The 24602-nt window shown below is 38.9% G+C and overlaps 1 protein-coding gene across 1 annotated transcript; it reads left to right on the top strand.

The window, feature by feature from the left end:
- The first annotated feature begins 255 nt into the window (after nucleotides 1-255).
- Nucleotides 256-21320, top strand: zmp:0000000760 (collagen alpha-1(IX) chain). The gene is made up of 27 exons (XM_047351013.1): nucleotides 256-400; nucleotides 847-959; nucleotides 1648-1771; nucleotides 3654-4047; nucleotides 4143-4220; nucleotides 5910-6005; nucleotides 6089-6142; nucleotides 9295-9348; nucleotides 9450-9503; nucleotides 9583-9636; nucleotides 9747-9800; nucleotides 9884-9937; nucleotides 10015-10068; nucleotides 10446-10499; nucleotides 10603-10647; nucleotides 12243-12296; nucleotides 12381-12434; nucleotides 12521-12574; nucleotides 12716-12787; nucleotides 12873-12908; nucleotides 14846-14890; nucleotides 14984-15016; nucleotides 15663-15809; nucleotides 17272-17448; nucleotides 18031-18121; nucleotides 20431-20508; nucleotides 20805-21320. The coding sequence occupies exons 2-27, from the start codon at nucleotides 881-883 to the stop codon at nucleotides 20954-20956; spliced, it is 2241 nt and encodes a 746-aa protein (XP_047206969.1). The 5' UTR covers nucleotides 256-400; nucleotides 847-880; the 3' UTR covers nucleotides 20957-21320.
- Nucleotides 21321-24602: the final 3282 nt, after the last annotated feature.

Raw genomic sequence — 24602 nt, 5'->3', positions numbered from 1 at the left:
GATCTACAAAAGCACAGCTTAAGCAATACACAAAACCACTTACAAACAGTTTTTTGAAGGCTAAAACGCCTTTCGTTATTCATCTAAATTTTAGGCTCTATTCTCAATTTGAATTTTCCAACTTGCATTATCTACCTTATGCCTTATATGTTAACTCGGTGTGGCAAACTGAGGAACATTAATGAATGGTGGCTAACTGGCCTATGAGAAAAGACAGATCCCCTTAGGGACCACAGGTGGAATGGAGCTCAAGGGCCAGGGTCCTGAGCTTCTCTGAGTGAATGGTCCTCCTGTTCAGCAAAAACCAAGGCCCTCAAGCTGCACTTTAAATTGGGATATATCATCACTGCAGAACCTGTACAAGGTCTGTCAGCAGGAGCACTAACACCATCAGGAATATGTAAGTAATTTACTTTATTCTTTATTTAGAGAATACACTGAATAGTTGGAGCAAATGATCAAAGAGGACCTTTGTACAATGTGGGCTTGCCACAAAAAAATGCAATTTAATTAGTTTGCTTTACATTCTTGGGAAGAGGATGCAGTTTTTTGAACTGAATCAATTAATTAGATTCCATTACGGAAACTTGAATCTTTGATGTTTGAGTTATTTATCTAAGATTCCCAAAAGATTCAGCAATCAGGACTTTTAATTAGCTAATAAGTTCACATGAAACAATGCTTTATGGATTTAGTTTTCTGTCTATTTTTTACTTTAATGTGTCCTCTTTGTTATTTATTAAGTGCATTTATGCATTGAATTTTGAATTTAAGATTTATTTTTAAAAGTGCAATGCACCAGTGAGTCTGATTTAATAATTGTTACACTGAACTTCTGTACCACAGGTACTCATAAATTCCTGTCTTTAAAGCATCAAAAATGCCAGTCTTTAGGAATATGCTGGTGTTTGTGGCACTCGTTTCCATCTTGAGACCGGTCCATTGTCAAAAATTGCCAAGTAAGTTAAAAGCTTAAAGTAACTACAATAAAACGGTAAATTTAGGTAAAATTGACTTCACTCTGCACGCAGTAGCAGTATAGAAAATATATAAGATTTTTTTGTTTAACCTGGTTGCTGTACTTTCATATTATGACCAGCAGGTGTCAGTATTTGACAGTTCATCATTATTTTTCTTGCTCTGAGCGCCAGTCTTATGAGGTCATCCTGAGGTTAATCTGAGTGCATAGAGCTTTGATGTGCTGCCAGTGAGGCTCGATGTCACTGTAAATTAACCAGCTAACACAATGCTTCATTGAATTACCTGGCAATAAAACGTACTGTATGGTAAATTGGTGAAAAGAAAGACAGTCTTTCCTCTGCTTAGGTCACTATACAAGTAATTAGAACCTCATTCAACTCTCATTCAGAATCTCTAGCCTTTAATGACACACTAGAGCCATTCTGTGCTAATGCAAATGCCAGCACAAAACACCCTTTGTTTAAAGTTCAGAGGCTAAATACACCTTTAGGAAAAATAAATACGCTGGGTTTGATTGATTACGTCATTATTCACAACACTGAGTAATGCAGCTACTTAACAGAAATCAGTGATATCAGCCCTGGCGTATGATTCTGAAGTAGTCACGCTTCTCTGATGTGTAAATTGAAGTGACGTCAAACTAAGGCTAAATGTTTGTGCTGTGAGGTTTTGATCTGCTGGAGGAGTTCCATGTGGCTGAGTCAAGAGGAGTGAGGAGAGTGGATGGGTCTCAACCTGAGGCAGTGGCCTACCGCGTCAACCCCTCCATTCATTTCCAGAGGGCAATGAGGTATGGTTCTTTACTGGAGCCAGTGTAGTAAACTGGAGATAGTCCAGTAATGTTACATCTAATTTTTGTCTCTGTATTTAGCTGATTTGGTTTAACTGATCCGTCCCTACTCAAGTAAATATTTCAGAAAAGTTATTTTTTGCATACATTAAAAATATATTAATGGCGAAATTTCAGGGGTTCTCTGTCTTGAAAATAAAAAAGACCAACTCAAATACCTGAACATGTCTTATATTACTGTAAGCAAAATGTTTAGTATTCTATACACTGCTGCCACATCTGTTATCCTCTTCTGATGGAAAAACTGTATTTCAGCTGTTGAAGCCCTACTCTCCAAAGGCCAATTCTGCTCCATTAATTCAGCCAGATGTGTAGGCTGTGTAGAGGTGTAGGCTGTTCTTTTTTTTGTATTTATATACGAAAATATGTTGTAAGCAAGTCAAACAGGAAGCTCAGGAGATTTTCAGACTGTTCAGTTTTACAGTGCAAAATATTTCATACCCCATTAACTTTTTCACGTTGTGTCCAGTTACAGCCACAGACTTCAATCTGTTTTTATCTGGATTTCATATGATAGATGATGGTTTAAAAAATAGTATACAATTGTATTCAGCTCCCTTTACTCTGATAATGCTGAATAAAACCCACTGCAAACAACTGCTTTCAGCAGTCAGTTAGTTTTTAAAGAGTCCGCCTGTGTGTGATTTAATTTCAGCATAAATGTAGCTGCTCTCTGAATATCTCCCAGAGAACTTTTGTTAGAGAACGTATAGTGAACATATGACGTCATGAAGAACCTGACACGTCTGGAAAAAAAAGCTTGTTCAACAAAATCCCAGGCTTTGAACATCTAATGGAGCATTCAATCCATCCAAAAATGGAATGAGTATCGCAAGCCTACCAAAACATGTTCATCCACCTAACCTGACAAACAGGGCAAGAAGGAGAAGATGATTATTGGAGATGCAGCCAAAAGTCTGGTGGTGATTGAAGAGGAGCTGCAGAGATCCGTTGTTCAGGTGGAAAGCCTTTCTGCAAGACAATTATTAGTTGTGCACTATACAAATCAGGACTTTATGGAAGATTGGCCTTTGTCTAACAAAAGCTGTAAGAAGTCATCTTTGAAGTTTGCCACAAGTGGACACAGCGAACACGTAAAAGAAGATGCTCTTGTCAGTTGCGACCAAAACTGAACATTTTGACCAACTTTCAAAATGATTTGTGTGGTGGAGAACTAACAGTGCACAGCATGCCCACAGTGAAACATGGAGGTGGGAGCATCACACTATAGGGATACTCAGCTTGAGCAGGAACAAGGAAACTGGTCAGAGCTTATTTAAAAATAGGTTGAGGTAAATATAGGACCATTTGGAAGAAAGCTTTGGAGCCTGCAAAAAGCTGGGGATCGGGACAGAGGTTTACCTTCCAACAGCACAAGGTCCCGAAATATACAGCGAGAGCTACAATGAAAAACTTTGGATCAAAGCAGTCAAGAATTTTGATAAACATTTCATGGACTTTGATAAGATTACGCAGAAGAATTGACAGCTTATAAATATTAGCATATGGGTCGATTTGCCTGCTGATAAATAGCTCAAATTGCTACTGTGGCAACAATGTAAAGTTACCAGAATTGTAACTTATCTTAGTTTTCATCTGGAGCATGATAACCTGATGATAGCCATTTTACAAAAACAAATGTGGGTATAGTAGATGTTTGAATCTCCCAAATGTGAATATGGCTGGTCTATTTTTGACTGAATTCAATGTATTGATGAAACTCATCTATTTCAGCAAAAGCTCATCTGTGTTTTATGTTTAAAGCAGTTTTTGTTTAGAATTATCCAGCTCATTAAATCTTAGTCTCAGTCTTGTTCCACAGTGATGTGTATCCAGATGGACTTCCCACCGAGTACTCCATCATTGCAACATTTAAAGTGACCAATGACACTGCTCAGACTTCCTGGGACCTTTGGCAAGTCACTGACCCAAAGGGACGTGAACAAGTCGGCCTGCGCTTCCAACCTGATACACAGTCGTTAGACTTTTTCTATACCGGCCCCAAGGGGACACAGATGGTGAGAACTTTCCATGGTTTGCAAAAGTTGTTTAATGGAGAGTGGCACAAATTGGCACTGAGCATAAAGGGCACCCACGTGAGGTTACTAATAGACTGTGAGGAGGTCAGTGTGGAGAGTATCGATGAGCCGAGGCCAGTCAGTCGACAAGGTTACACCTCCATTGTCAAACGAGCTGCAAGAGACCGCTCAGCTTCTGTATGTTGCAATCTTGAATCTGAGTAACAATTCAAATTTGTTCAAGTTTGTATTCCACATTAATTTATTTTCTATTATTTCTTGTTGTCCTCTAGGTGGATCTTCAGCAGATGAAAGTGTCATGTGATCCAGAGCAGGCTTATTCAGAGAGCTGCTGTGAGCTCTCCAATGTTGTAAGTCATTTACAGTGCTGAAGATGGTGTTTTAAAGAGGGGCATTGCCAGAATTTAACCAGTTCGTATAAGAAATACTGGTCAAGCATCAAGTCAGAATTAGGCTAATGGTTTGGTTTCTTTGCTACTCAGTAAGGTCCTTTTTTGACAATAATAATAATAGTAATACATTTTATTTGCAAGTGATTTTAATAACACTCAAAATCACTGTACAAATGAAAACTAAAAAGCAACAAAAATTAAAACCAGATACAAACGTCAAATAAGTTATATGGACCAGTGCATTTACAGAGTAAGCAGTCTTGAACACGTGGGTATTAAGTCTGCATTTGAACAGGGAAAGAGTCTGGTGTGAGAGAGTTCCAGAATTTGGGAGCAGAGCAGGAGACTGCTCCCCATGGTGCTGAGGCGAACAGACGGAACAGTGAGGTGGGTAGAGGAGAAGGATATCAGGATGCAGGAGAAGGTGCTGACTTGAAGAAGAACAGATAAGTAAGGGGTCGAGGTCGTGGAGGACCTTGAATGTAAAACAAAAGGATTTTTAATTAGATTTTGGTTTTGACCGGGAGTCAGTGAAGCTGCTGTAGAAATGGGGTGATGTGGTCAAATAAAGACGTTTTGGTGATGATACGAGCAGCTGAGTTCTGGACCATTTTGAGCTTATGAAGGGATTTTTGAGAGAGACCAAAAAGAAGAAAGTTGCAGTTATCAGTATGGGAGTTGAGGCTGTGAACAAGAATTGAGGCAGAGTAAGGGGAAAGCGAGGGACGGGGACAATTAATGTAATGCAGATGAAAATATGCACACCAGGTTATTAATGTGAGAGGTGAGAGATAGGGAAGAGCATCAAGGATGACAGCCAGACTCTATACCTGAGGTAAGGGTGAGAGTTTGGAACTGTCAACACAGAGGGAAAAACTTTCTACTCCTATTTGAAGAAGCTGAGTTTTATTATTATTTAACTTTGGAAAGTTCGAAGTGAACCAAGATTTTAATTTAGACAAAGGGGTAGGGGTCCTAGGACAGAGCCCTGAGGCACACCAGATGTGACAGGAGAGAGGTGGGAACTGAAGGACTTAAGTTGGACAAACTGAGCGAGGACAGAAAGGTAATAAAACCAATGAAGGAGTGTATGAGTGATGCCTATTGAGCATAATCTGATGAGAAGAATGGAGTGAGAAATTGTATCAAAGGATGCGCACAGATCAAGGAAGATGAGAATGGAAAGTCTGAGATTTTTATGAGAGCAGTTTCAGTATTGTGTCTGGGATGAAAACCAGAGTGGAACTGTTTGTAGAATTTTTCATGAGTTAAATGAGAAAATAATTGGTTAGCAACTTTATATACTATATTATATATTACAGTGGTTGTAAGTAAATATTTAAATCTGTGTGTACAATTTTGAGACAATGCGAATGAACCAAGAAAACACAATTCTAGTTTTTAAAAATTGCTTAAGTAATTTGAAAAAAGAATGTTTCCTATATATGATTAAAAGCACTACATTATTTAAAGTTTCCAGTATATGTAAACTTTGATTTGATTCTAATTTCCCCTCGGGGATCAATAAAGTATCTTTGAATTGAATAGAATTGAATTGAATATGTATGTTCTAACATTGATGCACTTCAATTATTATAAAAAACATGAAACTTCTAACCTACTCTGGTGTCTGTCTGTTTATGGCAGTGCGGGGGATATGCAGAGATCGGCCTCACAGCTGGAAGAGCAACTTGCAAATGTATGCACGGACAACCAGGCTTTCAGGGCCCTCCGGGGCTAAAGGTGAGGGCACCTGCACGGGAAACTGGCAGAACATGTATACATGACATGAAACTATGTTGACATATATGCCTCCTGTTCTCAAGGGTCACATAGGGCTTCCAGGAAAACGTGGTGACCAAGGAAGACCAGGCAATTGGGTAAATAAATACAATATGTTTAACTGTCATGCAAGCATCGAGGCTTGCATCACAACATATGATTAATGTTCTCAGAATGTGCACCCTGAGGAGTTGAGCTGACTCTAAAGTGAAACTGTAAAGCTGTGGGAAGTACAAGTAAAAGCTCGAATAAGACACAAATAGATGGAAACAGATATGGAAGCTAGGGCTCTTAGCAATTGCAAACACAGGGACTCTAGCATAGTTTACAGAAGATGTTTGAAGAGTTTGAAATAAGCGCAAATGAATACAGAATGCCATTTTTTTGGTAGTTTTGAAATAGCTATTTTGATAATAAAGCATTGGCCCAGCTGGTTTTTACAGTGGAATTTCTCTTGAACTGGCTCAAGATAAAAGGCTTTCTAAAGATTTTGATTTTGCATTGGGAAGAAACAGAGCCAGATGTTGTAATGAATCCCACACACGAAAAAACAAGAAAGTTGAGCAATAACTTTAACCTCCAGTGATCTGGTAATGAATACAGTTCAGCAGCTTAACTCTGTGTGAAACTTGTTACCAGTTTTTGGTCATATTCATGTGGATAACCACACTAAATTATCTCAGAAAGACCTCACTGGGGAAAAAAAACATGGAACGTATTATCACAGAACAAAATCCCCAGCTAAAGGAGACAGTTGCACATTCAACAGAAAACCACAGAAAACCACAGATGCTGTTATTTCCACTTTAAATGTATGTATTGTTAATCTCTTTGATGCTTAGCAGTAAAACTCTTAGAGTTTGAAAAATACTCAGGAGAACACTTGTTTAAGATAAAGACTCTTCTCTTCTTCAAACATGTGATGGTTTGATGTTCATCTTATCTGTGCACTCAAAAACAACTCCCTCTACTGCCTGAAGAGACACAGTTCGACGGACACCCAGAGTACATTTCCAGAGCTCTACATGCTACATGTTCATGTCTTCAGTTGCTGCTGTAGCTCATCTGGGAGGAAACATCTGTCTCCAGTAAATGGTTAGAGTTTTGACCTCCTGCCAGCCTGTGAATCACAAAGCCACAACTTGTTTGTGCTCACTGGAAGGCATCCAAGAAAGGGATTTCCTGGCACAGGTACATGAATTTGCCCATCTCAGGTGGTGGGTGGTCTTTCAATCGGACAAGCTGCCCTGCCCACATTATTGTGGTAAATGTCACGGCATCTCTGAGGTTAACATCTGTCCAGCTGACTCTGCCGAATGCACGCTGATAGGTGAAATGGTCAAATAAACTGACAACACAAAGGTGTCCGAGCCTTGTTCAACTGTTTGTTGACTCAGTTTAATGCAGGCAAAGAAGCGGAAAACACTTTTCCATCTACTACTCAAGAAGTCACCATCTGTGCAAACAATTCAGATCTGTGCTGCTGTATTTATGACTAATGTTTCTTGAATCTGGCTTGTCTATCCTTTCCACTAATATGATAAATACATTCCTGTCCCTTTACAAAGTGAGGATCCCTTTGGTACATTTTAATACATTAGAATAACATCAGAAACTGTATTACATAGATTCATTACACACAACATGATGTACTTCAAGAGTTTATTCATGTTGCTTTTGATTATTACGGAAGAACACAATTCTCCTCCACTCCAGTGGAGGAGTTCAAGTATTTTGGGGTCTTGTTCACAAATGAGGGAAAAATGGAGCGGGGGATTGATAGACGGATTGGTGCTGCGTCAACAGTGATGCGGGCGTTGTACCGGTCTGTCGTGGTGAAGAGAGAGCTGAGTCAAAAAGCGAAGCTCTCTATTTACTGGTTGATCTACGTTCCTACCCTCACCTATGGTCATGAGCTTTGGGTCGTGACCGAAAGAACGAGATCACGGATACAAGCGGCCGAAATGAGTTTCCTCCACAGGGCGTCTGGGCTCAGAGTAGAACCGTTGCTTCTCCATGTCGAGAGGAGCAAGTTGAGGTGGCTCCAGCAACTGGTCAGAATGCCTCTTGGACGCCTACCTGGTGAGGTGTTCCAGGCACGTCCCACGGGGAGGAGGCCCAGAGGAAGACCTAGGACACGTTGGAGGGACTATGTTTCTTGGCTGGCCTGGGAATGCCTTGGGATTCCCCCAGATGAGCTGGGCCAAGTGGCTGGGGAGAGGGAAGTCTGGGTCTCTCTGCTTAGGCTGCTGCCCCCGCGACCTGACCCCAGATAAGCGGAAGACATTTGTGAAGCCCTGATTCCAGTAGCAGTCACAGTCTTGCATGGCTACAGTTGTCCTTGTTGCTTGTGAACCCTTTTTTTCCAAACATTTTTCTTCCACTTAACTTTTGTACTTAATGTACTTGGATACAGCACCCTGTGAACAGCAATCTTCTTCAGCAATGACTTTTTGAAACTTACCTTCCTTGTGGAGCGTATAAATGACCGTTTGCTGGAGAACTGTCAAGTCAGCAGTCTTACCATGATTGTGTAGGCCATACCATAACATTTCTTTAAAAAATAAATCCGTAAAAATGTCTGTAAAAATCATTTGATTCTATTTGTTTTAACTAAATCTTACCTGTTAATTAGCTGTAAAGTGTAATCATCCACTTTAACAGAGATAGATACTTATCACTCTGTATGTAACTAGTTTCTGTTGTCTGTTGAATTATAGAAATAAATAAACATTTCTATGATATTCTAGTTTGAGATGGACCTCTATTTGCTAATTTTAAACCTCTTGATTTAGAAACAGAAAAAGGACATTTTTTTTTTGGTGACATCTCACACTTGTTATAAAAGCAGAACTCTACAATAAACAGCAAATTATTACAGCTGCAGTGCAACAAGTCATACTTGTGATTACTCGTAGGGAATCCGTGGAATCACAAGAGAAAACGGCAACATTGGTGAGATGTAAAATATAAAATTTTGAAACTGCAAAAATATTTGTTTGATCACAAAATAAATCTGTTGTTTAGGATTTGGTGTTATCTACAGGTTTTGAAACCATTAGAAGTGAGTTGCTATTGCACAGGTTAGAAAAGCTATTAGCAAGGAGGTTAGTCTGGTACGGGGATGATTCGTCTGTTTCTAGTCAGGCTTTTGGTGACATCCCACACTTGTTATAAAAGCAGAACTCTACAATAAACAGCAAATTATTACAGCTGCAGTGCAACAAGTCATACTTGTGATTACTCGTAGGGAATCCGTGGAATCACAGGAGAAAACGGCAACATTGGTGAGATGGGACCTAAGGTGAGCTCCATCTCTGTACTGTATCTCTGAGTGCTACACTTTTCTTTTTTTCTGGCTCATGTGATCACTGAATTAATGAAAACTTGTGCACACATCCTCAGGGCGAACAAGGAATCAAAGGAGAAAAAGGAATGAGAGGACTCTGGGGACAAGAGGTAAATTATTGCTTAAATATATCCTATCATATATGGTGAAAAACTACAAGTGTGCATGAATGAGACGCTGTGTTCACAGGGAGAGAGAGGTCCGAAAGGGCTGAAAGGACTGAAAGGAGCTGCTGGCTTTAAGGTAAACTACTCTGCCTTCTTTATTGCATTGGGTTAATGAATTAACAGATTTATTGCTGCAGTTGCATGACTTTAAAGCTAACTTTTAATTAGACTTTTTTGTAATTAAAGGGAATTCGGGGACCTCCTGGAGACACTGGAGAGACTGGAAAACAAGGAGAAGTTGTATGTTAAGTTGTTTCAGGAGTAAGCCCTTTCAAAAGCAATCATGTAACAACTTTATTAATGACTTTTTTACCTCCTTCAAGGGTACTAAAGGCCTCCAAGGATATCCAGGGATTCCTGGGTTTCAAGGAGTGAAGGTATTTTTGTGTCTTTCCAATTTAGATCAGTTGATTTTCATTTTAAATCATACAAACTCATCACACTTCCTTTTCAGGGCCAAAAAGGGAATTCTGGAGCTATGGGGCGGCCAGGACCCAGAGGAAAGCAGGTGGGTTGTTGTGGGATTCCTTCCAGTGGGACATGCTCAATGTTTTGTTCCTATGTTCGAAATCCCCCCTGTGACCAAAGAGGGCTATTAAATCATTTCTGATGGGGTAAAACATTGGAATCAGAGTGCAGTGGGTTTTTGGCCGATCTGCTGTTTCCATAAACAGCATTAGTTCATGTGGCTGGATTTTGGCGGAGATCAAAAGGCCTGAACTGTATCAACACAAGTGGATGAGTCACTGAAAGAAGAGCCTAAATCACATTGATAATCCAATGTGCTGTAAATGAAAGAGGACTCCCTCGTTCATCACCTGCCTCATCGAATTTGCAGGCATAATAAATTTCTAATCAGTTTTGTTTCACATGCTGACTTGACAGGGTGTCGTAGGGGATCCTGGAGAAAGAGGAGGTCCTGGAGAAAAGGGAAGGCCTGTGAGTATCAAAAATAATCAAACTGATCCAAATAAAAGTGGATTTATTTTAAATTTGTTATGTTTTGTTTATTATTATTTTTTTTTTTACTTGTGGATATCAGGGTATCCAAGGACCTGTGGGCAGAGCTGGAACGATTGGAACAAAAGTAAGACCTTAACACAAACTTTTTATAACAAGTATGTCAATAAATACGAAGTCTTCTATGTACCGCCATCTTCACATTGGATGAGATATCTCCACATTCATTTTTTAGATATTGCTGCAGGAGATGGACAGTTTCCATTTGGTATTAAATATAAAAAAATGTCTGTGTGACTGGATGAAGGTTGCTGTTTTCGATAATTATTTTCCTTCTACTCAGAAGTTGAAATTTACAACAATGAAAAATTACCAGTCGATGTTTGCAGTGTACTCTTAAATTTTTGTGTAAAGTTTCTGCTGGTTTTTTCTCCACACCCCTAACATACTCCCATCATTCAGTGACCTTCCCTAAGAAGGCTTGTTTTTCTGGTTCTGAATCCAAAATGAGAAACCTCTTGGACATCCAATGAACTGAGCTAGAACCTACTGCTTTCCAGTTTGGGTGACATTTATGTGCAATTATAACTGCTGTTGGAGCTAAAGATGACCATCCCACCACTTTCAAAGTGGGACAGAGGTGACAGAACCTCAAACCAGAAACATCAATCCGTACAGTAAGCATACTGTTGTGTTTTTCTATCGGGGTGATGCAGGTGGCTTTGAAATTTTGAATAAATTGATGTTAGACATTAGAGCTCAGAATGTGAAACCCTTCCTTCATGCTCGAGTAAGAGCAGTGAACGTAATATATTTTTTGTTTTGGTTTTCTTTTTACTCAGTTATATGGTTAGGAAATAGATCACATCTGATAAATAAAACTAGTTCTTGATTATATTAATTATGAATTCTTGATGGCTTCTACTGTTGTAATACTTAACTGAAATGTCATCATTTTAGTAATGGTAAACAAATCTAAAATCCGAGAAATAAACTGAATCCCCTTGATTCTTAAAATGTGTTTTAGAAATTGATTGATGGCAGCGGTAAAGAATTCCTCCTTCAGACGAATTTTCCAATTTAGATTATGAGACAGAGTAAAACCTACTAACGGTGGTGGCGGTGGTTTTTCCTGCAACTGGTGGGTTGCCAGTTTGAATTCCCGCTCTCTGTCTCAGTCGTTGTGTCCTTAGGCAAGACACTTCACCCGCCTTGCCTGCTAATGGTGCTCAGAGGGCTCAGTGCCACCTGTGTATGGCAGCTTCCCTTCTGTCAGTGCGCCCCAGGGCAGCTGTGGCTACAATGTAGCTCACCACTGTCAGTGTGTAAATATGTGTATGAATGTGTGGATGACTGATTGTAGTGTAAATCACTTTGGGGTCTCTGGGGGACTTTATAAAGAACTATACAAGTGCAGGCTATTTACCATTTCCCATATTATGTATATTTATATATTTTACAATATGCTACATCTCTTTGAGTAGTTTGACATATGTTGAGTAGTTTGAATCAATGTGCTTGAACAACTCATCCTTTTTTTGGTGCTTATTAGTATTTTATCACATTTCAATTGTTTCTATTTACTTTGCAAGCAATTAATACCAAACGTTTTCCTAATTAGCACTAATGGCAGCTGAAGAACCACCAGTAGTACCATGTCGTTTACACATACATTTAAACACATACATCAGTTTTTTTTACTAATGGTTTGGACATCCCTAGGGTATTATTGGGGATCCGGGTTTACCTGGCAGAGATGGAGATTCAGGAATAGAGGTATTAACTTCAGTTTAACACATTTCTCTTGAGTTTTTGAAGTGTCTTATCATTATCCTCTAAATGTCATCTTCTTTCATGCAGGCGTATCAAGGACCTCAGGGTCTTAGTGGAAAATCTGGACGTAGCGGAGGAAAGGTTTGATCTTTTTTCAGTTCTGTAAATAAATCTCAAAGGCAGTTGTTTTTGTCTGATTAATTTATAGCCATTTGTGTTTTTTATAGGGGGAGAAAGGCACCCTCGGGCCAACAGGAGAAATGGGCCCCCCAGGCCAAACTGTAAGTCACATTTTCGAGCTCCTCAGTCACTGCAGACAAGCACGTGATACATTTTGTCCTTAAAGTAGTTTGCCATCTTAAAGGAAAGTGACAAAGAATAAAGCTGTCCTTCCATTGGTTTATAAATGTCTTATTCTCAAGGGCCCAAGAGGTTATAAAGGTTCTGCAGGAAAGCCAGGAAGACCTGGATTTATTGGTCCACCTGGACCTACCGTAAGTGCTCCAAAATAATTTTCTTGACTCTTCAAAACACCAGTTAATTTCCTTTGAAAAATGAAAGCATGTAAACTCTTTACAGGGTCACATGGGTGTGCCTGGAAAACCAGGGGTCAAGGTAAAGCATCTTCTGCCCTTGAGAGAGAAAAGAAAATATTCCATTGTATAATTATTGCGTCTTTCAGGAATAATTTCCTGAGTCACTGAGTCCCGTAGGATAAAAGTTTTGCAGATTTACTTTCTTACCAAAACTTTTTACTGGTTTGGAAGGAAATGTTGCACTTTTAAGAATTCAACAAAGAGCCTCTGAATTAGTTGACAGACCACTTAAAAGCATCAGCTAAAAGGTAAATACCTAACTGTTGATGAGGTTTTATTACCATTGCTTGTAATGAAAAAGCACAGTTACTAAAGTACCTCTCTGTGCCTGTTCATGATATTTACAGACTGACCCTAAGCCAATAAAAATGACAGATTTTCCAGAAAGCAGATAAAGCTGTTTGTGTTTCCTTGGCATGCTTTAGCAAGAGTAAACAAGTCTGATCAGAAAGAACCAACACTTGGAGCGGAGAGCTGCCTCCACATGTATATCAATAGAGGGATATATTCAGAGGTGTACAAGCATGAGTGAATAAACAAAAAAGTTGAAAGAAAAAAGAAATTAAAGAAATTTTAGTTTGTGTTTAGTGTCATTCCTCCCTGAACTTGCCCCTATACAAACTTAATAGTTTGAGCACAGACCTGAAATCCTGTACTTCCCACACATGTTGGCTTCAGTAAGGCACAACATCTGTTAAGTTCTTTACACAATAGCCGCAGGACTGAACAGTGGAATGCAATGACAGATCATTCTTTTTCTTTTTAACAATTAGGTTTTGTGGCGATTACAATGAATTACACCAATTAGCTAAGATCACAAAAAAATGGAAGGAAATATGAACAATGGAATGAAAAAAAGGAAAATTATGAGCCTAAAGTTTTTTTTTTCTTCCTGTGGAAGTACAATAAAACACACAACTGCCTGGGGACATCTAGTGTTCCATGTATGGTTGTTACACCTTTTGTTAGGAGATAACGTTATTAAAATCTAAGTTGAATCATGTTGAGTCATCAAAACTACTTGATTGCTTTGCTGAGAATGCATCGAAACTAACTCATGCACAATAGCATGATTTGTAAAAATTTTCCTTGATATGTTGTTTGTTTGTGGGTTTTTTCTAACCCATTTTTGTCATTTTAAGTTTCGCTTGTTGGGTATAAAACAGGGTCTATTCACAATAAATCCCTCCATGTCAACAAAGATAGATATTCCTATAAGGATTTGTTGCCCCTGACATTGCAAGGCTGGTCCTTTAAGATCAGACATTTGCCAATACCAAGACCCAGTCCAATAATTAATGAAAATCACTCCCAGTAGCCTTAAAGTGCAGTAAAATAATATGTTACATATCATAGGTATTACATGGTCTAAATTCATTTTGTGACTGTTGAACTTGAATCACCCACCAATGATGTTCCACCACTATGCTGTAGTCTCTATGTTTCTTGACAGTGAGATATTTTGTAGTTTCTGCACAACAGCCTCATGTTTCTCAGCTTAAATGTAACGTAGTTAAATTTAGCTAGAGACTGAGATTATTTGAAAATGCCTCAATCAGGACCTGATACTTTGATTTAGATTGTGACACCCCTAATATGAAACAGGTCCCACAACTCTATTAGCAAAAGGCTTTCTAATTTAGGCATCATTACAGAGGCTAAGAATCAGTGTTAGCATTTTGTGTCTCGATATTGCCCATATAACTAAGGCTAATGTCCTATTTACAAATTTTATGTGTGCAAAAACAAATAAACAAAGCATAACCTCTGTAAAGTTGTGAAAGTTGCAAGTAGCAAGTTTCTGTGGCAGGATACTTAAAAAATACTGTTAAAAAGTTGTAGTAGTTGTTTTTTTTGACAGATCCAGTTGTTAAATAGAGAATCAGGACAGCTTTTTGGTCAACCTAATCAACAATTTATTTGCAAGCTCCTTATATTTCATTTTGCTTTGCGCAGGGTGACACAGGAATTCAAGGAATTAAAGGAGTTAAAGGTGCACAGGTAAAGCCTTAATTACCAAATATTTTGTTTTCTTTGTTTGTTTGTAGTCCACTTAATTGTGTGTTTTCAACATTTAGTTGTTTCCTTCTACAGGGGGAAAAAGGAGTAAAAGGTTCAAGTGGAAGGGTAAGCTTCAGTTTAAACTACTGATCAAAGTGGTAAGGTTTTTTTTTCCTGTAACTGGTGGGTCAAAAGTGATCATTAAAGTTATGCACTCAAGGAACAGAACTGATCTAATATAAATACATTATAGCCAGTCGTGCAGCCAGAGCACTCCCATTGGCTAAAACTGACTCTGACACTGATTTCAGTTTTATAAAAATAAAATAATACTAGCTGTCAAAAATAAGTTCTGTCTTTCAGCAGAAAAGACATGCAGGTGTGTCATAATGTATCAAAATATGATATTCCTAGCTACATTTTTGCATTTGCAAATAGTTGGAAAAATCCAATATGAATCCATCAAGCAACATTCCTAACACATCCAGAGCATCTGCAGATTCGATAAGAGCAGAAATGCCCGTTACTGCAACAAAATTAGTCTTACCTTTAGTTTCTGTTTTGAAATGTTCATTCAAATTTCCAAACTTGTAAAAAACATAAATAAGCTCCATTCTTTTATTCACTCAGATTTTGTATAATTGATAATGTAAGTACATATGTTTTATTTTGGCTGTAAAATCTGTACTTTAAGGGCCTAAATACTGAGTTTACATAATTGTTTACCTGTTCTGATGCTGTGACCTGTCCCTGTGGAATTAATGTTCTGTAGTTAGGAGACAGAGGTGAGCCAGGTTCTCAGGGAGGACGAGGGAAGCGTGGTCCTGCAGGCCCACCTGGTCGTTCAGGTCCTGTTGGCGTAAAGGGGATCCGAGGTGAGGGAGGTCCCGACGGCTTTCAGGGACTCCCAGGACCTCCAGTAAGTAATTAATTTGTTTTGATCATCATAGCTTTTGGAAAATGAAAACCTAAAATTCTATATCTCAGACAATATCATCATCAGACAAGACCAATTCAATACAAACATTTTGGCCTACTGAAAAATTAGATTTCTTTAATAGCGGCCTTCAGTTCACTTCATAGATTCTCTATGAGGTTTGGGTCAGGAGTTTCCTGGCCAACAAAGCAAAATTGTACATTGGTCAGTAGACCAAGTATTACTACTTTTGACAGTGTGAGCAAGTGCCAAATCCTGCTTGGAAAAATGAAATCAGCATCTCCAGGCAGCTTGTCACCAGAGGGGAGCAGAAGATACTCTAAAATTCCCTGGTAAGTGGCACTGCTTTTGGACTGGAAAACACCCTGGACCAACACCAGCAGATGACATGGCTCTCCAAGTCATTAGCAACTGTGAGAACCTAACACTAGATCTAAGACAACTAGTATTCAATACATCTCCTCTCTTCCCCCAGACTCTGGGACCTTGATTTTCCAAATGAAATAAAAAATGTACTTTGGTCTAAAAAGAGGACTTTCAACCAATGAGCAACAGCTTATTCCTTTTCTTCTTAGCCCAGGTAAGATGTGTCCGGCATTGTTTTTAGTTCAGAAGCAGCTTAAAAGAAGAACAGAAACAGTTGTTGCCAGGTCATAGATACATCTGCGCATGGTGGCCCTCGAATCCCCAACCCCAGCCTTGTGAATCTTGCCAGAATTGTTAAACGGGTTTTGCTTCAAAATCCTCTCAAGACTGTAGTTATAAATGTTGGTAATGCACCTTTGTTTCCAACATACTTTTTTCCATTCAACTCATCTTTGTATTAATTTGCTTGAATGCAGCCGTCTGGCAACAGACACATCATGACACTATTGTAAGATATCAGTATTAAAAACCATTTTTACTAATAATGTAATTTTCTGAAATCTGATTTTCTTTTTTTAGCTGTCAGCTCTAACAATCAAAACCAACACACATAAATGATAAAAAAAAAAATCACCCTATATCTAATTAATCGATCGAAGATAAAAAATGTATTTTCTCATTTATATTACTGAAATAAATTAAGTTTTTGGTATTCTAGTTTACCAAGGTGTAACTGTAATAGATGTTCAATCTATGTCTCAATAATTGGCACCAAGAACAACAGAGTAATATTTGGTAATACTTCCGTAATTCTAACACTAACTAGCCCACACATTTTTTGCTAACACATTTGCTGCCAAGAACACGTGTAGACAGCTTCTCGTTTTCCTACAGTTGTGTGTGACTCACAGCACCAGTTTCATTTAGCGTGGCTGTAAACTTTTCCAAATGAGTTGCACGGAATTTTACTGGTTTTGTTCACTACATCTCTTCAGAGACACGACTAATTGCTCCAACTTGACCTGTCCCATAGCCAGGTGACCTACAAAGATGGATGTAGTAATGATTTCTCACACAGGGCCCAACGCTCCCTGCTGAACATGTGATTGAGGTCTGTAAGAAAGTGGTCCTGGAGCAGATGTCCACCTTCGCTAACTCAGTAAAGAGGACGTGTGCTGCTGTTTGCCCTCTCTACGGGGATGTTCCCTTGGGTGCCCCTGGTCCCCCAGGACAGAAAGGACCCCCAGGACCTCCTGTGAGTTTACATTTTGAATGTGTGTTGTTGAAGATGTTATCAGGCTTATCTTCTGCAGACATGTGGCATCAAAGCCCAGTGAGTGTTATACATGTATTCATCGCTCATTTTTGTTCTCACCGGGTGAGCAACCGACAACCATATTGCAAGGGTCTGGAGTGGACTGGGAAAACTAAAGTATTTGGCAGAAAAACTTGGAATGAAAACGTTACAATTTTCCACATCTCCATGAGGACAAATAAGGAGTCACAGACTAGACACTTGGTCGGTGTTGAGTGATTATTGGCTTTCTTTCAATTGGAAAGCCTTCCCCACTTTATTATACAATGCGGAATCAATCCATGTTCCACAGTGTCTTATTGCAGGAATTCTCCAGCTGATAAATATTATTAAAGCCATGACTCATAAAGTTATTCAATATTTTTGATCATGGTCGGTAAACCTGATGTTTGGCTCGTCATTGACAAATGTATAATACCTTAACAGTGTTTCTCTTTTAAGGAGCTTTGAATTAAATTGGTTAAACTATTTCTAAAAGGTTAATAATATACCTAACAACTTGTTTTGTGATGGTGTTGCCAGGGTGATCCTGGTATTGATGGTGCTGCTGGGGAAATGGGTCTACCAGGGTTCTATGGGGAAGCTGGAGAGCCAGGTCGACAAGGAGAATCAGGTATTAACATCATGTTTTAGGAACACAATTTGTTTATAGCCAAAGCTATAAAACACTAAACCTATTCACTCAGTAAATCTCAGTTTCAATGTAGGAAAAACACTGAGATCCTTGATTTGATTCTTTTAGCCTTGGACAGTGGAAAACAAGTTACAGGTGCATTATGAATGCAAAGTACTGCCCTGCTTGATCAAATAGCTAATCAGCTAATTGCATGGCAGCAAGTCAGTTTAATGTGTCATGGTTGTTGGAGCCAGTTGGGCTCATCCAAGTATTTCAGAAACTGATCTGCTGGGATTGTCATGGTCAACCATCTCAGGTTTATAGGAAAGGGTCAGAAAAAGAGAAAATATCCAGTGAGCAGAAGTCGTGTGGATAAAAATGCCTTCTTAATGTCAGAGGTCAGAGGAGAATGGCAAACTGGCTTAAGATGATAGAAAAGCAAAATAGCTTAAATGACCACTGGTTACACCCAAAATATAAGGAATACCATCTCTGATTGCTCAACATGTCAAACCTTGAAGCAGAAGGGCTAAGCAAGACAGCTTGGAAAAATGCTGCAGGGTTTCACTTTCTGCTGCATAATACACAGTAGAGTTAGAATTTGATGTAAATAACATGAATGCATAGATCCACGCTGCCTTGTATAAACAGTTCCAGCTGGTGATGGTAATGTTGTGGTATGGGGGACATTTTCTTGGCATACATGTATGTATGCCAAGAAAAGTACCAACTGAGCATTGTTTAAGCAAGACAACCTACCTGAATATTCTTGCTGAACATGTCCATCCCTTTATGATCATAGTACTCATCTTCTGATGTTAACTTCCATTAGTATAATGCACCATTCAACAAAACTCAAATCATATAAACTGGTTTCTTGAACATGACAATGAGTTCGCTGTTTTTTGATGGCTTCCGGAGTCATCAGATCCCAATCCAGTGGAGCATTTCTGAGATGTGGTGGAGTGTGAAATTGGCTTCATGAAAAAAATCTGCAGCAACATTGTGATGCTGTCCATTCAATTTGCACCAAAATCTTTCAAAAATGTTTCCAACATCTTGTTCAACCATGTTATGTGATTGAGCTCAGAAGGCAAAATGGTGTCTAACCCAGTCCAAGCAAGGTTTAGCCAATAAAGTTGCTGGTTAGTCTAGTTTTGTTTGCACTGTTTTGGAATTTAGAAATCCTACTATGTAACCAGGAATATCTTCTGTCTGCTATTCCAAAGCATATGAGGGGTTAGTGGAGCTCTATCCTAACACATTTAATACAAGCTTGAAGTTATACTGCCAGTTTTAATAAATGTGAATAGAAATCAGTGTTCACTACACTATAAACTCAATAATAATGTTTTCATTTTTACTTCCTGACCTTCTCTTTCTCCTTCAACTTCTCATCCTCATCCCTTTTCATATGATGCTAGGACTCTTTGGCATCTTGACAGATACATTTTGCATTTCAACTGCACCTTGAAAAACTCACAGCTTTCTTTGATCTCTCAGCAACCAGCTTATGCAGTTTGGAGATGTTTGTGGTTTTCTCCAGTCAAAAACCCTATTAAATGGGGAGATAAGTGTAGAGCCTACATATCTCTTTGTGCAAGGGGCCTTTTCATGACACTATTTCTTGGTATGGAGAATATGGATATTTGTTTTACTTGCATGGTGAAAGAGCCAAAAGCATTGGTGTAATCCCATATCTATATATCAGTCCTGCCTAGAGCATTGCAATAAATTACTTAGAGCTCTACAGCCCTATGTGGGTGCCAGCATCACTCTTCGTCCTTCAAATCAGAATCAGAATACTCAAATTCTGTAATCTATGCTAGTGTGTTTAGTCCACCAAATGTAACTAACTTTTGACCCTGCTAACAGGCCTCAACCAGGCTGCTTACATGCGGCCACCATAATGCTGACCTAACACAACATCTCCACAGACGTTTTGTTCATGCTCACATAAATCTGGGATCTCTCAGGCCACATCATTTTAGTATTTTACAAACATTTACTGAAGATTTGGAATGTAATTTACAGTTAATACCTATAGATGCATCTCAGCTGAGGATAACATGTTTCAAATAATGTTGTTTTTTTTTTGTTTTTTTACTTGAGGCCTGATTATGATGTCACGAACATTAAGTTCTAATGGAAGCTAAGGAAGTAACATATTATTCCCAAAATGTTCCAAACATTATTTAACAATGATCACAGCAACATAAACTGTCTTTTATCATCATAAAGGATGGTAACACCAGTTTTTGCTGTTGTTCTCTGCTGACAAACTAATAGTTGTGGATGAATTGCAGGTGGCAGAGGAGAGCGGGGTGATAAAGGACGCAAAGGTTATGGCATGCCAGGCTTCACTGGAGATCAGGGACCAAAGGGTAATTTAATCTTATAATGAGTATTGGGTATTATTTATTTGAAATAAGATTTTAAACCATGTCTACATTTGTTCTTGCTGTAATTTACAGACTGTGTTTTACTGATCTTGGGCTTTAAGTCCCAGTGAAACTGTGTGGGGGTGATTTATAGAAGAGTTGCTACATTATTTACCAAAATGAAAATTTATATTTCTGTGGAAATGCTCTGTTCCTAGAATATGTAAAATAGCTTTACTCAGTTTACCGAGCAGACTGTGAAGTGTTAAGAATAAAGCACATTTCTGCCCCAATCACAGGTCAGCAAGGACGTCCCGGCAGAACCTTTAATGGCCAGCCTGGAAAACCAGGTGATAGGGGACACACTGGCCGGCCTGGGCTCAGGGGCCACCCAGGTCTCAGGGGACCTTCAGGTGTCTGTGTCACTTCTGGATGTGCTGAGCAAAACTAACCCAGTGGGACACGTCAGCCAGCACCACGGAGACTAAGAAATCGCTTCTAAACGAAAAAGAGGCCAATTAGGATGATCAACATTTTCTGATGTTAAAAGGAGAAAGTTATTTCTTTTGTTGATATGTGATTGTTTTATTAAAATATTAAATTTGTATGTACATTTTCTGAATTCACTTAAACTGTAGCCTTAAAAGAAATGTTACTAGAGATCAGCAGCTGATCATTTGGAGGACCAAAATATGCTTGTTTGAAAATATCTTCATTTTAATTATTTTGTAGTTTTTTGTAAAATGATTTACCGTCCTCTAACTAATCTTTAATCGTCTGTTTTTTTTGGTTTATTAAAAATGTAAATAATTTAATTAATGCTATGGTGCATCATTACAAGTGCAACAACAAAATCATGTTTGGAGAAGTGAAAAAAATATACAATTATTACTCTACGATGTTTGACTCGAGTGTACGACAGACAAACACTTATTCTACAAATTGGATTGACTAATGGTTTATTAAAGAGACCATCAGGTTAACTAGGTATAGGGAAGAATTTGAAAAGAACAAACACAAAAAATTGCATTTTCTTGGAAGGTTAGGCTATGTAATGGCACTTCAGTCAAAGTGATAAAAGTAATTTAAAAAATCTCCAAACTACTTTCATTCCCAGTTCAATTAAATTAAGTTTGATTCTATTTATTTATTTGTATTTTCAATTTAGAGCAAATATCATCTCAATCTCAAACCAACCTCTTATCAGAGTCTAACTCAATAAGTTAGCTCACCTTGAGCTAAAATGTTGCAGCTCTTTTCTGCATGAAATATCCAAAGTTTATCCTTGTACTCGATCATCTGTTGCTAAAAGCACATTTGATTACCACTGCCTAATTGAGACTTGCCTTAGCTCCTTCACAATTTGGAAGACAATAAAATTTGTATGATGTCTTTAGACATAAAGCTTTAGAATTATATAACTGTTTATGTTTTTGTACCCTGAACTCAGATGGCACATAATGAAGCTTTTTGAACAAGACAGCAATGCATTCTGGTTTTTCATTATCTCCAAGGTAAATATGAGCAGAGTAAAGAAACTTCAGCCAAATAACCATAATACACTTAAAGCTGCAGTATGGAGTTCTGAGAACACCGTGGACTTAGCCTTAAAATTTGAACAAGCAAACCTTACAGGTCCCTCTCCCTTGCTCTCTGTTGTGCTACAGCCCTTCCTCCACAGCAGAGCCTGCCGTAAACATGCAGGCCAGTAAGCAGGGCCGCTGATGATGGCAGATAAACCGCTCTGGCACATTCACTGGAAGGGACAAAACATCAACACAGCTGCAGCACACCGACAATCTTGAGCTTGAATGACAGTACATGGTGTTTGGGGGGAGGGGTGTGAGCAGCGCATACACGAGTTCTGACCAGGAGTGGTCCTACTGCCATTCCATTTTGCAAACATGGAATGGCATGCTCACCTGGCTTACCTGTCCCTTATTCTACTGTCAGGACATAGTGACAGTTTTAAGAAATATGTAAAAAATACATTTTTACAAAGGTTACCTACTGCAGCTTTACATTCCATGGCAATAATGTGCCTGTAAAGTGGCTTCATTACAGTCAGTCAGTCATTGTCTACCGCTTATTCCATAGTGGGTCACGGGGAAGCTGGTGCCTATTTCCAGCAGTCTATGGGCGAGAGGCAGGCTACACCCTGGACAGGTCGCCAGTCCATCGCAGGGCAACACACAAACAACCATGCACACACTCATTCATACACATAAGGGCAATTTAGAGAGATCAATTAACCTAACAGGCATGTCTTTGGACTGTGGGAGGATGCCGGAGTACCCGGTGAGAACCCACGCATGGACGGCGAGAACATGCAAACTGAAGAAAGGACTTTCCTGGTGTGAATACATCCGGACCAAAAGCGAACTTTATTTTTTTCATTTGGTGTGGTTTGTTTTCACATTGTACTTTTTGCAAGTGAACTATTACTTGTAAACAAAGCCACGCAAGTGACAATCATTGTTCCCATTGGACAGAAATGATGGGGGCGGGACAGAGCACAGACCCGGAAATTGAGGAAAACAGCTGTAGACGTGCTGCATGCAGCACCTCTGTTCTGCATATTTATGCCGTTATTACAGCTTTAATATTATTGTGAGAGTCAAGAGCAGTTTATTCAACACAGACTTTGAGATGCTCCATTTATAATTTTGGAACCCCGTATGAGAATGCATGCTGAACGCCGACGTTCTCTACGTGCCTTGTCCCACAACAAGGCAGTAGCGTTGCTAAGCAACACACACCTTATCAGGTATGAATACCTTGCAACACACACCTTTGCTACCGGCTACGGTGGCTTTTTATGTCCAAAGAGACGTACGCTTTTTGTAGTTGGTTTGAATTGGGGCCAGTTTGTATTCAGACAATAAGCGAACCGCACCAGAGTCCATTTGGAAGCGGACCGAAACCACCCCAAAAAGTGGGTCTCGGTCCGGTTGTTTGGTCCGGACCAGGGTTCGCTTGAGTGTATTCACAGCTGCACAAAAGGTCCGGACCAAGGGGGGAAACGAACTCTGGTCCGTTTAAAGTGGACCAAAAGTGGCAAGTGTGAATACACCCTTAGATTCAAAGCACAGATAAAGCAACAAGCAAGTAAAATTTTGTTTAAATATAAGGCCTCCCTTTGAATTTGCAAAACAATGGAGTCAATTTGTCAGTGGATATGCTTTCAGCGCTGTTTTAGTTTTTCTACCATTATCAGAATTAAATTTACTTATTAAGAAGATTTTCACAGTGAGCTCCAGCCCCAAATGTGTAACTTGAAAGCTCCATTAGCTGCACATATTCATCCTCCACCCATATGCAGGATCATGTGCCTTCCTTTCAGCGCTCTTTTATTCCACCAAAGTAGCCACCTCTGTCATGGAAACCTTTGCTAATTCATAATCTTGAGTTTGCTTTCTGGGCTCAACGACTTGCTTCAGGATTGCTCACTATTTATTTCTGTGGCTAACCAGAGGAGCTCATGATAAACATTACTTATTTCATACGAGTTGATTAAAATGTCCCTGTATAGTTGAGCCTCAAAGTAATAGTGCCAAATCAGAAGTTATTTGAGGGTTTATGTCATCCACCCTGACAGTTATTTAAACATTTCAGAACAACTGCCAGACCATGTCCATGTAAGCCGGAGCAAGTGACAAGCCAGTAGTTTTAGGTTTGCTGAAGTGAAAGTGAGAGTGTGTGAGATTGTTAATGTAACTGCAACTATAGATCTGTATATTTCCACTAACACAAGCTGTACCACATTCCCAAGTAAAAATACAGGCAAAACAAGATTGTGCTGGATGGATACATAATTATCTTTTCCTGGTTTAATTAAATTTTATAAAAACTACACATTTTATTCTGCACAAATTGTGTGTTTATTTTAGCCATTTAAATCATTTGACCTTTTTGAATGTTGTTTTCCAAACAGACAAAACACAGAATTTTTATTTTATAGATAATTAAGGCAACATTTGTAGAGTTCAGTTTTAGTTGCAAAATTTGGTGTGCTGATGATCATGAGGGGAACAGGGGGCAAAACAAGAACTGGAATGAAATTACTTTTACATGGGTCTATTGAAATGACTTAATGA

This window comes from Girardinichthys multiradiatus, chromosome 22, assembly GCF_021462225.1.
Source record: "Girardinichthys multiradiatus isolate DD_20200921_A chromosome 22, DD_fGirMul_XY1, whole genome shotgun sequence".
Taxonomy (NCBI): domain Eukaryota; kingdom Metazoa; phylum Chordata; class Actinopteri; order Cyprinodontiformes; family Goodeidae; genus Girardinichthys; species Girardinichthys multiradiatus.
This window is presented reverse-complemented; position numbering and strand designations above follow the sequence as displayed.

Coding starts and splice junctions, on each gene's coding strand:
- zmp:0000000760 (XM_047351013.1), top strand. CDS start 881: ATGCCAGTCTTTAGGAATATGCTGGTGTTTGTGGCACTCGTTTCCATC. Junction 6,143..9,294: donor AAGGAAGACCAGGCAATTGG/GTAAATAAATAC, acceptor GATTACTCGTAG/GGAATCCGTGGAATCACAGG. Junction 20,509..20,804: donor TGGAGATCAGGGACCAAAGG/GTAATTTAATCT, acceptor CCCCAATCACAG/GTCAGCAAGGACGTCCCGGC.